This window comes from Seriola lalandi, unplaced genomic scaffold, assembly GCF_002814215.2.
Source record: "Seriola lalandi dorsalis isolate HSWRI2012SDOR001 ecotype SW California unplaced genomic scaffold, Sedor1 jcf7180002054266, whole genome shotgun sequence".
NCBI lineage: Eukaryota > Metazoa > Chordata > Actinopteri > Carangiformes > Carangidae > Seriola > Seriola lalandi.
In genome coordinates this window covers 43,194-57,979 of record NW_019524819.1, presented here as the reverse complement: position 1 = coordinate 57,979, position 14,786 = coordinate 43,194, and the positions used below count along the sequence as shown (strand labels likewise).

General features: G+C 38.7%; 1 protein-coding gene across 1 annotated transcript in view; it reads left to right on the top strand.

The window, feature by feature from the left end:
• LOC111654255 (limbic system-associated membrane protein-like) overlaps window positions 1–14,786 on the top strand; it is a gene marked incomplete at its 3' end in the record, with an annotated part of 151,138 nt that overhangs the window by 114,369 nt on the left and 21,983 nt on the right. The window contains exons 2-3 of the mRNA XM_023405192.2: window positions 3,931–4,075; window positions 5,514–5,601. Of these exons, the coding sequence (XP_023260960.1) occupies window positions 3,931–4,075; window positions 5,514–5,601 (233 nt within the window). The remainder of the gene's footprint in view (window positions 1–3,930; window positions 4,076–5,513; window positions 5,602–14,786) is intronic.

Sequence of the window (14,786 nt, the reverse complement as noted above, 5' to 3'; positions counted from 1 at the left end):
TGAATGCTATTCACAGTTAAAACTGCTTGTCTCACTTAGACAGAGGGTATAATTGGGCGCATCCTGCCGTACAACAAATGCTTCCTCTTTTACTTCACCATATTTTCTTCTTCCTTCATGACCTACAAACTGACATCTGCCCCAAGATCTTGACAGCTGTTCCAGGAATGTGGGAAGCACAGTAAGATGCTTTGATATTACCATCAAAGTCCTTCTGGCAGAGGACATACTGTAGGAGTGCCTGTTCAGGAGTTTATTTTTACATTATTTCTCTATAGTTTGGAAGTCAAAATCAAACCCACATTACACCCCAAATCACATTACAATTTAATTTCATTAATGTAGTGATAGGTGTCATTAATTCATTCATTCATTTGTTTACAGTTTTGGTTGCAACTTGATTTCTGTAGTCATTTTAAACCACGCGACAGCTCCCTGGCTCTACAGCAGTGTCAGTCTGTCAGTCGGTCGGTTGGTATGTTCACCACTTTGGTTCAGGCTGAAATATGTCAATAGGTAATGGATGGATGCCAGGAAATTTGGTGTAAACGTCATATTCACTAATGACTTTGATAGGTTGATAAGTTTGATAGTTTTCACTTATCCAATGAATACATATAGACCATAATATGGATTGACATTCAAATATGTAATTCTTGCTTGGATGTTTGGGGTTTTTATCTTGTTTAGATTGGAGGCAGGCAAAATGTATTTCAGTGGCATTAACAAGAAACTATGAAAGCTATTCCAACAGTGTCTATGATGTGTTTTACACTTCTGATGACATGAAATAAAACACTTGAAATAACACCTCACTTCAAGTGGCCCACATATTAAAAATGACCTGTGTAACAGTCTCCTGTTGAGCTTCACCAGGAGGCAAGAGTTCTGACAAAAACATGAAAGGCACATTGTCCTCCTTACTGCTTCATAATGCACAGTGATACCGTATGTATGTACAGTGCAATGTGACATAATACTGCTTCAGTGTGCACAGTCACAGTGCAATGTTTCTGTAATGATTATTATACAAATGAATATTTGGATAGGAGAGAGCGTATTGAACTAAAGTACACTCCTTTAATTACTGGCTGTGGAAAATGTAACGTTTCTATCTTTATATAATCTCCACAGCTGTTCTTTCTACTTTACTGCTGTAGTTTAAGAAAGTTTTGTTTGTTTGCTTGCTTGTTTGTTTTTCTGTTCTGAATTCTATTACAATGGTTGCTCATTCCAATTACTCACTCTCTACACAAGCTTCGTCTTATCTCAAGTTAATTTCAGGAGCTTAAATTCTTAAATATTTCTTTCTTAATCACACAATGACTGTAGATGAAAATTCGACAGTCTCTGAACTGTATTTCTAGCGATCACAAAGCATCTGTCATGGTGTTTCAGAAATAAATAAATAAATAAAATGAAATAAAATCTGCATTTGCCATCAACATAGCAGAAAGCAACAGCTTGCCACATCAGTCCATTGTTGTTCAATAGTCTCTGTTCACTCTCTAAATAGTAAACAGTAATAAATGTGTCAGTGAATGTGTGATGACAATTGAAGTTTGTCTGCTTTCCGAGGTAGAGTAGTGAAGCCTTTTTAAGATAAAATAAATTAAAACCCAATGAAGCGGAAGACTTCTGGTCTGGACTTTGAGTGGTGTCATCAGCAATATTTAATTAAGCATGATGTCTCTGAGATCAGTAACAGTAAGTGACACAGTGACCACAACCGCAAGACTACAAGAATATCACAAGATACATACTTTGAACTATTAAATTATTACATTTCAACAATGGATTGTTGGTTGAATATGTGTTGCAGATCTGTAGTTAAATCATCTCTTTGAAATGTCAGTACAGTTTAGCGCAATCGAGGAAAAGAGGAAAGAGACAACACAAGGAAACTAGTATCATGATTCTGTTCACGTCTCCTCCTTCTGTCTTCCACTCTCCTGATTTGTGTTTTCCCTCTCCTCCTGGTTACTTCATGGTAGGAGATGAGTGGTAATAAGGTTGGAGAGGAAGAAAGCTCACTGAAAACAAACAAAATGCAACTGTTCATGTTTATTAGCTTCACAACAAACACCTAAAAACTGTTCAACCTGTCACTGTATGTCTACATGTTTCATGTAGAGTGTTATCATTTAGAAGATATTATATTTTGTAAAGCAAATGTACATGTTTGACAGGAAACCAAAACAATCCTGATGATTCTGATGAATTTAATGCTTAATCAAATGGAAATTTCATTGAAGTGTGATGTTTGATGATGTATAATGCAGTGTTTGATGGGAACATCTTGCATACAAGAAAATATCTTAATAATTTCAGATTTTATATATTGGATGAGAAATGGGCAGCATAACTGTGTTTCATATATATTTACAGTTTATCTTTTGCCACCGCTTGTTCCAATGCTTTATTCAAGCCACAGTGCTCTATACCATTGTTGTGTTAAGTTAAATTTTGAGATATCTTCACGGAATTCTAAATTATGTTTTTGTATCTGTGAAAGCACTGAGGTCTTGACCGGAATATTAAAATGAAGTTCTGAAGGTTTTAGCGTCTAACTTGCACGGATCACGCACCACAGGGGCCTTTCATTCGTGGATATTTTGAGAAGTTAAAGGCATAAAATGATCCATATTATATGAATTTGAGTTATATCAGCGAGGCTTCATTTTGGTGCTCCAGATGTTCCTTCTGGATTATGGTTAGTTTTGCAGGAAGAGTTGTTCGTATAGCTTCTCTGCGATTATAGGGAAATGTGTGTGAATTAGTTTTGGATGCCTTTGCATCATCTCTATTAATTAGAGGCCTGAAGATATTTGAAACAATACTCTATAAACATTTCAGAGTGAGGGAAGTAGAAGGTAGATGTCAGAGTGAGTCAATATATACAGTGGGTTATCTGGGCTCTGCACAAAGGGAAGGAACATCAACAAGGTTTCAAGCTGCGAGTACAAGCCCTCGACAAATCTGACATCCAGCTCCCACTGGGTAACAGGCTGGGGTGACTGCACCAACACTTTTGTGCATCACCCAGGGTCACCTGCCAAAGACAGCCTCACTCCACTGCCTCCCTAATCTACTGTCTTGTAGCCCAACACACTGCAAAGCTGTGTGCGCAGCCAAGGCTCGGGGAGTTGCCGGAATTTGCATGTGAGGCGCATCCACTGTCGGCTTGCATTACAGCTGATATCCATTCTCATTGATTCCGACGTCTTCTCACATTTACATTTATTCATTAGGCAGACGCTCGGCTCCCTTCCCTCTCGTGCAAGATGTCTTAGCTTGAGCTTACTTGGCGTAATGCTCTGACAGCGTGCAACAAGAGGTAAACAAGAGGATACCGGTGTCCTTTCTCATTCACAGGAATAGGCTCACTGTTAAAGGCGATGTATTTATCAGACGCAGGAAGGGAGGCAGATTCAAAGAGGGAGAAGAAGAGAGAGGGGAAAAAGGGAGATAATGAGAGAATGAGTGGGAGGAAAAGAGAGAATGGGAGAGAGAAATAGATGCTCCTCAAATTTTCTTTCGAGACCTCAGGATATGTGAAGTGCTGAGTTGTCTGATTAAGTTAACTAACTTTGGAATACCTTTGCTGGTCAGCAGTATCAAATATAGCACTATGTTGCAATATACCCAGATTAGTCCATTGTTTCAAGACACGATTGTGTCTATAAACCTTCTCAAAACAATTCCTACAGCCCGCCTACTCTGTGGGATAGCAGTTGCTGTCATTTGGTTATTTTCTATCCAAAAAAACTCCACATTTCCATTCTCCTAGAACGATTTCACATCATGAAATGAAAGAGGCCAGAGGTCCTCTCTTTTCACACCCTTTCACACTCCATCCCCTAATGAGAAACCAAGCCTTCTATTTCTATTTCCTTCTCCTCACCTAAATTGATCTTGTCATGCCCACAGGTGTTACGTTGATGACAAAGTGTCCAAGGTGGCCTGGCTCAATCGATCCAACATCATCTTTGCAGGCCAGGACAAGTGGTCCCTGGACCCCAGAGTAGATCTGGTCACTAAGGGACAGCTGGAGTACAGCCTGCGCATACAAAAGGTAACGTTGACCACAGCGTGTAAAGGCTGGCCTCTGTCCGTTCTACAATCCTCACATACCTGATTCATGGAGAGCTGGGTTTAGATTACAGATTTACAAATTTGCATTTAAGGATCAGAGAGAAAACATTTCTCTTGGTTTTAAGAATCCTATCCAGTGATCATGAAACATGACCTTAATAAACTGCACACTTTGACTTAAATGTATTCTTTTTAAGAGCAGGAGATGTGCTGTTTAAATATTTATCCATTTGTTAATTCATTTATTTATGCAGCAGACTCAGTCAAAGGGACTTTTTTCTGCGCTTCATTCTTACGTTTTCATTTAACACTTCCTATGTGCTCTCCAGAGATGGAAATGTTTTTACATTAAAAAAAATGTAAGCAAGCTTAAGGATTAGTTTGACATTTTGCCCACTTAATATGAAGCTGGAGCCAGGACGGTTACCTTAGCACAAAGTCTAGAAACAGGGGTAAACAGCCATCCTGTCTGTGTCCAAAGGTAAAAAGTCATTCACACTTAATACATCAAACTTCATTCCTTTACTCACCAAGAGCTGTCTCCAGCTGTGGAAAGCAATACCAATGTGAACTCTTGTCTCAATCCTATTTTTCTACTACTGACGTTAGCATGCTAACCAGCCATCCCCAGCCCATCTTGTCACTTTCCGAGAGCAACTCACTGTAGCCTCTAATCTTCCCTGAAGACGTAGCGCCGCTCAGAGGGTGTATTGTAACCTCTTGTATTATAAATTCAGCGATGGGTGAAGCTCTTGTCAAGTGACAGTCACTACCGCATGCTCCCAGAAAGCAACCACATTCAACGGCAGAGAAAACAAATAGCCACTTTAAAGTTAAAGTACAATCAATCAGGAAAATGGAAATCGATTTCATCCCTGTGACAGTGAAAACAAACCACTACATACCTCAAGGATCCAGATTTATCAATGGAAATAGACAGGACAATGGGCAACTATTACATACGTATAAGTAATTTTACTCATGTTCTGCTGGATTATCATTTATGGCAGTACTACGCTGAAGTGTTCACCCAAACTCTGAAAGAAAAGAAGGGAAAACTAAACAACAGAATGTTGGATAAGCCAAGCCGCAGTTTTGTTTAGATGTTAATAAAGTAACCATGTTGTGTCTCATCTGTGATGTCACTTAACCAAAACCATCCATTCACAATCACGTCACCATGTTAATGTTGTTGTTTAATTTGCAGGTTTGATTTTTAATTGTTGCAAATATTGATTTGGTTATTTTTTGGAAAATTATAATAATTTAATGAATTGAATACAAAGGGAAATATGAAAATGAAACATTATATCTGTAAAAAGGTAATAGAATAGCAAGAAGATAAAATAAACTGCTCTGCCAGTTGTATTGTCATGATAATATAAATTTGCAACATTATTCTGTTTGATTGTGTGCAGGTGGATGTGTATGATGAGGGGTCATATACCTGCTCCATACAGACTAAGCAGCAGCCCAAGACCTCGCAGGTCTACCTCATTGTACAAGGTAAGCTGTACCTACATAAACACCAGCAGTGAAGGGAAACATATTATTCACCACTTACCCATGCCAGCTGGAAGGATATGAACTTGGAAATTGGGTGAATTAACCACATTATATGCTAAGCAGAAGCTCGCTGCCGCTTGTCAGCCATAAATTTCTGTTATTACATGTTTTTTTCTCTCTCTCTTTTTTTTTTAAATCACATTTTAGACGTCTCAAGAGTGAGAGACATCATTGTACAACAGCACACAAGCAGCAGATACCGGTGTCACCACTCTCTTTTATTAAAACGTGTAAATGTGTCCCTCTGAGGAGGCAAGCAAAGAAAATGCCGTATATGAATATGTATTGTCAGAAAAAATGAGCTATATGTCACAAACGCCCCCCTACAGCTACAGAATTTCTTGTTGAAGTTCAAATGAATCTTAAGTGCACTTGAAAAGCCTTCAGCAGCAGTTTTCCATTTCAAAGAATAGGAAGTTATTGCTCCTGAATGGAGAAAACAGAAAAGTTGAGAGTGAGAGATAATCACAAGGTGAGCGAGGGAGGGAAGTTGCTGCAGGATTTGATCCAAGCCCTGGAAGGGGGGGGGATTTTGTGTTGCTCAACAGCATCGTCAGATTGCTGTACCTGAGAGGGCTGACAATGAGGTTGACGCATAAAGATGCACAGGCATGTTCGGTTTTCAGCCATTGCTCCTGTAACTGCATGTTTCTCTCTGTAGGTGCAGAGAAGTGGAATCTGCTGACAGTCAAACCAGACTCCTAATTTAACAGCTAGTTTCTAAAGTAGTGTTTTAAGAATCAAGCACTTATCTTACCACAAAATGTCTCACCATAATTATGCGGACAACACACACATTTACATAATGGTATTACCAAGAAGCTACATCATGGTGCATTGAATTGAATGTCCCAAGTTAAACAAATATAGAACAGAAATAATTGTTTTTGGTGCCAGGGAAGAACAATTAAAAGCCAGTGTTCACCATGAATTTGTAACATTAAAGACTGCAAACCAAGACAGAAATGGACAAAGATTCAATTTTTATTATCCACAAACAGGTAAAAACAAAAACTGCAAACCTGCATTTACCTTAAAATAGAACAAGAATTAAAGGAGTTGTGTCCCAGCAAAACTTAGAAAGGCTCGATATTAGCAAAAGTTGATGAAATTCAACACACTGTTCCTAGTTTTCACTTTGACTTCTCAGATGTTTACTCTGGTTTCCTGGTTGTCTAAATATTGATTTTAAAATACTTCTGCTGGGCTACAGAGCAGTGAATGGTTTAGGGCTAAAATACATTTCTGTTATGCTGCTGCTCTCGTATGAACCCTCCAGACCTCTGAGGTCATCCAGGACAGGCCTGCTTATTATCCCCAGAGTCAAAACCAAACACCAAGAAGCAATATTCCGTTATTTTTTTTTAATGTATCGCATATCTGGAACAATTTCCTGGAAAACTTGAAAACAGCCCTCAATTCTTTTAAATCAAGGCATAATAATACAATTTTTATGCCAGTTTGCCTCCTCTCGAGTTATTCATTCTCAGCTCAATTTTATGTTCTGTTTTATTGCATTCTTTTTAAAATCCTGTTTATATGCGTCACTTATATTGCCCTTTCTTTTATCATGTCTGCTTTTCCTTTTTATATCTTATATAAAACAATTTGAATTACCCTTCCAGATGCACTATACAGATAAATATGCATTCTCTTTCTTGAGTTCTACATTTAACAATGGATTACCAACCTTGCAAAGTGAGACACTGCCCAGGGGCCAAAAAGCCTCAGGTCTACTCCACAACATTTGGGTATACATAATTTGATTGACAAATTTGTCAGAGCTTTGCACCAATGAAGTACAGTATGAACTATGACACGTCCTCTATCCTCCATCTTGTAGCCCAGTGTTGTAAAGGGCCCCTCTAAGATCTCAAAACCTATTTTATTTTCTTTGTTTTAGTTTATCTGGAGCTCATTAGTAGTAGTGTGTCGAGTTCTGCACCCTAGTCTTTCCTGTCTCTTACCAATCTAAAATGCCCAAGAAATAACCTTGGCAAAAGCAACCTCATTAACACCCAAAGTTTGATCTACTCACTTCCCAATGACAGACTTTTGACTGTCAGAATGCATGGCTACTTTATTCTTCAAACCTCTGAAATGTTTCTGAATTGTTAGCAGCCTCTCTGGACCATGAAGGAATAACAGAAATAAAACACTGAGCTGTGCATCAAGGCCAGAAATTGCTCTTAACCTGTCAAAAACAGGCTGGCTGACAGACCTGAGTGCTGAAAATGGAATCTCCTATAGTTTCTTTGTTTGTTTGCATGTGTGTGTGTGTGCGTGTGTGTGTTTGTGTGTGTGTGTGTGTGTGTGTGTGTGTGTGTGTGTGTGTGTGTGTGTTGCTTTCAGCAATGACTGCATCAACTGTCATCTGCCCATTATCCAGAGAAAACACACTGATGTACGACAGAGTGCTGTATTGGTATAGTGACAAATCTTGCGTTGCGGCTCAATACATTTCACAATACTTGATAGCTCCATCAGTCATGTTTTTTTTTTATTCTAACTGCGCTTTCCATTTTAAAACCTCCTGACTCTATGATGTGAAATCGGACCCCAGATAAATACTACAGGCTGTCAGTGGAGGAACCGCACTACAATGTAATTTCACTGCACACAATAGCCTCCAAGAGAACTTGTCACACAGCTATGAACTGAAGATATCATCCATTAATAGCATTTTTAAAGGTCAATATATGAGTTGATGCTCCTCTTCTGAGAGCCATGGCAGCATATTGCCTCTCCTTCTCAGAATCCATTGTGTCTGATTATTTAGCGCTTGATTATTGGAATGTCCTGCGTCAACTTCCAGAGTTTCTGTCGTCGGCCTCATTTGTCATGGCTAATGCGACAGTTATAGCCAAACATTGATTCTGTTGCTTTCTTTCCCTGCTGTTTTGTCCTCTGCTCTACCTCTCAAAGTCCCATTCCATTTTTTCCTGCCATTGTTATGCTCATCTGTTGTATTTCCCTGCCACATGGGTGTAATCTTCTTTTTGAGGTTCAGTTCAGCATCTTTCATCTAAATTGCGATGCAGTGCCAAAGGCGTAGGTTGCCGGCAATTACTGTGAATGTGTTACAGTGAACAAATAGTGTGACAATTTTATTTACTTTTAAACTGGTCAAATATTGAACACAGATGTGAGGAAAGTGGGAAAAACTGATTGAATAACAAGAGTACATAAATAAACCATGCTTCATGAAAAATCCAACACTTATCCAACTTCAACTTCTGCTTTCATTGAGTTTCATCCACTACTTTTGTACTCTGCATGAAGGTTCAAGTCTTTCACTGAGGAAAGATAAGAATGTGTCTTTGTGTGTGGCTCCACTATACCATCACAACCTAAACCAACCCCTGCAAAACCCAATCAGCTCTGTGGGATAATAATTCACCCAGCCTTCATCTTTTAATGGGTATGAAAATGTTCTAAGCATCAAACATTGCCCCTGGTTACAGACCCAAGAGTGGGTTCACATAACCAAAGCTGACAATTTTCTGCTAGCAGGGACAGGGACGTAATTGGAAAACAAATGATCAGACAAAGTAAATTTGCGGTGGATGAAAAACCAGCGGACTTGCAGGGCTCAGACAAGTGGTACCAAGCAGCAGGGTCACTGCACATGACAAGAATCCCAATATAATGGCTGCCTTTCCGCCCCAATCCAATTTGATTTTTATGAAACATGGGCATATAAGTTTAGCCGATGGGCAAACCCACGCCAGTGTTGTGACAATTTTAAGGTTTGACTTTGATGTGTGCCAAGTTTATTAGCTAGTCAAGAGATGTTTGTGTGTGTGGGAATGTAAGAATGAGTGTGTATTTGCATGCACGAGTACCTGCATACATCTATATCTGTGAGTAGGCTATGGTTTTTCTTTTTGTAATGTTGCTTTAAGTATAACTTGACGCACCAGATGGTTTGCTGCACAGAACCATCTGGAAAAGCTTTGTTGGAAACTGTTTGGAAAAGGACAGACACTTTATAAAAATTCTTGGCAGGTGATTGGATGAACCATAACAACAACAAGCTGCAGGCTGAGGAGCTTTGAAAGCTGGTTAGCATGTCGGCAGACAATTCTTGCCATCTTTGTAAGAAAAATTTGCGCTTCTCTGTAGCTGCCATAATTGCTTCCTCAGGATAACTATTGGACCAAACCACTGTTCAGCCACAAGTGAATAGCTTGGAGACTGGAAAGATGGATCCTCGCTTGTGACAGATCCAGCTGTCTCGCAGGGTTACTCTAAGTAGGATCAGAAAATCATGAAAAAATTATTTTGCTCACTTTTGAATTTTTTAATCTTTAAATATCTCCATTTCACTTCCCATAGACTATGAAGAGGTATTATAGATTAATACAGTTAAACCAAATATCAACCCATTAAAATTATAAATGAGCTCCATTGATGAGGTTTTTTGGAGTTTGTTTAAAATTCAAGTTAAATATTCCACCTCTTGATCAACGAGGAAAAAGTATACCCTGTAGACGCTGTGCCTGACAGCAGTCCCAATGAGAGGGAACAGTCTGTGCTTTCATGCTGATAGCCATGGTGTTAAATCCTGTGTGTAGCCTATATAAACTGCTTGCCTGTCATTAGTGATACTGCTCCACTCCTCAAGGACACATGGCAGGAGTATATGTCTCTGAATGTAATAGAAAAATATTTGACATATTAAAAAGTTTAATATATAAGCTATATACAAGCTTCTTGAAGTTAATTTGCATAAGACTAATGTTACTTCCATCCAGCGATTTGTAATAATTGTGCTTCAAATTTTACTTTTTTTCCTCCATTTTTCGACATTATTTTGTCAGGAAAGTCACTTAAAAAACATGCTCTCACTTACACGCATCGCCTAGCAATTGCTCAATTTTGCACATAACACTGAGCAATCCAGCAATACTACATGCGGTACAACCAACACTATTAAACAGCAAACATCATTACAGTGAACAGCGTTCAGTGAGCCAAGATGAGTTGGTAGCAAAAGAGCAACAAAAAGCAGGACACAGGACAAACAGCTAATGAAACAATATCAATCATGTAAAAATAGACATGTATGACAGGATCACTGTACATAATAGCAAACTATTGCATATTTATGTAAGAATTTCTTATCATCTTCACAATCAGTTGGTGTAATATAGATACATCAACAAAATATGACAATGTAAAATCAGATCTGCCGTGTCTGTGATACGTGAAAAATATACTGTATTTTGGTGAAGACAAAGATCCTCTGATAAAAATAATCCCTGGTAAATCAAACTCTATATGCAATTTATTTTTCTTGTTCTGGAGGCTGGGTGATTTCTGTCTTCATTTATTGCGAAGAAAAGGAGAGTTCAAATAGAGACAGGAACTAATTTCAAAACAGATTTCTAGCTGTCAGAACATCATCAGATTTCATCTTTGTTCTGTACGCCTCATAGCAAAGTATGAGGTATACTGTAGGCCTACAGTGTTATAAAAAATTGATATAAATGTCACTCTAGGGATGGTAATGTCAGTCTGTTGTTCAGTTGGTGAAGCAGTCAGTCCACCATTATGGACTGGACAGAAATATCTCAACAAGTATTTAATGGCATGAATTTATGTGCAGATATTCACCACTTCACTTTGGTGAACTCTTCACTTTTCCTGTATGTATACGTAGCAATAGCAAAACTTACAAATAGCTCCTGCATGAAATGTCTCAACTGCTACTAAATGGACTGCCGTTTGGCTCATATAATCATGTTCACCACAGGACGAATTGTGATTACTGTGGTTGAATCCTTCACTTTTTCCTGAGGCTCCATCAGTCAGAATTTTCACTTGTCACCTGAAATATCTCAGCATCTACTGGATGGACATGCACAACATTGTTAGACATCCATGCTTTCCAGATTCTTGATTGAATTACTGATGATTCTTTCTTCTAGCACCACCATGAGGTTGACATTTGTAGAACATTGTCATAGTAAGTTCACATGTTGTTATTTGTATGTAGCTTCAAGCATTGCTTTACCCAGTACAGCCTTGCAGAGTCACTAACATGGCTGTAGACTTTTAGCCTTGTTTAAATCCACCTACCAGACTATTTTGAAAAAAATAGGTCGGAGTGCCTTCTATTAAATTTAATGAGGAGGTGCACTATAATATGAGATATGTTGGGGAGGGCTTTGTTTAAAAAAAAAAAAACATGAAACATGAGCCTGAATATAGCCTCAATCCCCACCCCAATAATTTTTGTATATTAATTTATACAACCACATCCACAGCAGCAGTGTTTCAGCAAATTCAGCAAATCTCAATATGCTATGCAAATGTGTTTCATAAAATGCAGAGGCTGGGGAGTGATTCATTTATCTCATGAGGTTCTTTTATAATACTCGTCCCACAGGAGTGGAACTTTTAGTTCATTTAGCCCTTACTATAACGGACAGTCTGCCTGCAGACTGCTGACTCCAGTCAGAAATATTACAGCTTGTTGAACTCTGATGTCCATGAGTGTATCCAACATTCAGTGCTCATTTGATGTGATGATTGAACCAGTTAAGAAAATAATAGTAACCACAGCCAGTGACTCAATCAGCTTTCATTGTGTAGTGCCTCAAATCACTCGACCTCATCATGAGCCACAAATAAACCCAAAGTCATTCTGTTGAATCATGCATCCCAGGCTGAATGAGCAATAGCAGCTGGATGGATTTTGACATGCATTGTCCTGTTGCTAGTGATTGTAGAAGGGATGCACGTGTCTCCATGTGCATGCATGCATATTTCTCTGTAAGTTTATTAATCTGTGCAACCAAATATACAAGAGTGTGTGCTGGCTGTTCACCAGGTTCCATGAGTTCCTTGAAGCCTCTCAGTAGAATTGATCTCATGATGGCCTCCCATTGTAATAGGCTGCTTTCTCTGTTTCTTTTTTTTTTTTTAACCCACTTCCTTTTCACTTCAGTGATGACAGTGCTTGATCAGCAAATTCAAATTAGCATTGATCTGATGCTGTCACTTTTGAATTAAAGTCAGCACTTTAATATGCATTGATCTTTATGAAATGATTTAAGTAGCATTTTTAATACAAAAAATTGCAATTCATCTGATCTCAACCTGTCAAACAGAAATCTCTTGTTAAACTTTCTCCTAACATAGTGGACCACAGATAAAAGAAAATAAAAAAAATCATATTCACCAGACTGTATATTCTTGCAAACTTTTCAGTACAACATCATAAGTCTTGGGTTTATGACCAGAACCAGTCTGGCTCTGCAATCTGAATTAGCTCTTAAATCTACGAGTTATCACCCAAACCTTCCCTGTGAGCAGCTTTCCCTCCAAGACAGATGGCATTATCCATTCATAAATGTCGCGGAAACAGAGTGACTATAAAGTAGCAGACGAAGTGAATGCTCCCGTTGCCAGCTGTTCCCTGATTGCTGTGACCCCATTTCAATATGTTGTGTCCATTGAGAAGTGATACATCTTAATGTACTGCAGACACATGCTGTGGAGCATGGAGAATTGACAGAATTAATGTAACGACGGGATGTCGTGTGTGTCGTTTTTTGGTCACGGCACAAAATGAGACAAATACAATCACAGCCTGGTACAGTGTTGCACTTATGTTTACTTCTGCTGTAAACAAAGAATTCGTAGAAAACCAAATTTTTCCAATTTAAAAGACAAATTCCCCTCCAGCATGTTGATAGTTTTAACCTTTTATTTTGTATCTGGAAAGTGCTCTTTTCCTTGTTTTTAACAGGATGAGCTCTAACCTTAATATTGACTCTAACTCAACCACAAGATACAACCTTTATCCTTGCTTGGCATCACTGAATTTCAAATGAAAAGATAGCAACCATTAAATGCCTCCTCTTCCACACTTGGCCACCTTTTCTTCCTTTCATTTCTTCCATCCTTGTATCACAATGCTGTGGTATTTAAGGTGCTAATCCGTAGAATTCTGTAAAGGTAGCCGTGTCACTCTAAAGAGCACCCTAGAACGAGGGGACAGGTGTGCGTGCACGCACATACAGTGTGTGTGTGTGTGTGTGTGTGTGTGCGTGTTTGTACATATCTTCTACTCCACAGTCTGTGCGAGGAGGAGGAGGAGGAGGACTGACCTTTTAACAATTATCATGGGACAATCAGAACCTTTCAATTGTGCCTGTGAAGCCAGCTATCCACTATCCTCTCCATCTCAACTCCTCCTTCCTCCTTTCTTCTCCCCCTGCTCACCTCTCACACTTGTACTTTGTGGACCACCCCTTATCTGCTATTGCTGAGGTGTTATGTTACCTCCTCTCACACCGCCCGTGGGCGTGTATGGACAAGAGTGGAGATAGAAAGGCTGAAATAGGCAGACGAATTGAAAGAGATGCGGAGAGTAAATTTGGATTAGGTATGGCTATCATTAATTTAAGATAACAGCAGTTTCTCTGGCTCTACTGCTACAGCACCGCAATCACACCCACACACACATTATTGTTTGTGTTGCAGCCTGCCATGGAGTTCAGACCACATTCTTTTTTTCTGGATGATCCCTAATTACCTGTTTGAAACCTGCATGTTAACAGAGATCAATTAAACTCCCACTCTCCAAAGGAAAAAAAGTAAACATGTAAACAGAATGTCTCCATGCAGCCGCTGTCAGCAGCCTCTCACTGGAGGAAGAGCTATTGCTTGTCAAGGACTTTACAGCAGCCAAGGAGTGCATGGAGCATGGCACATGAAGCCTTGAACACTATTTAGTTTATTTGGTTCCAGTGTTTCTTGCATACTATACACCATCTCTGATGCCACCTGAACTGTACTTTGAAATATATCAACACCACACTGCAAAAAAGGCTAGACTGAATATAAGATACAAGCACTAAATTTGAGGAGAAATCTACTTAAAACTAGTGAAATTATCTGTCCATGCAGCAAGTTAATTTTACTTGATAAGAAATTTTGAAATAAGATTTTAATATCTAGAATTAAGTAGTCCCAGATAATTCTTGTTTTTTCCTTAATTGTAGCAAATTATGGACTAAAAACAAGGAAAAATTATTCTAATTTAAGTAAAAAATTACTTGAAATTGAAGTTTATACAGCTCAATAATAAGGTAAATATACTAAATGTAAGC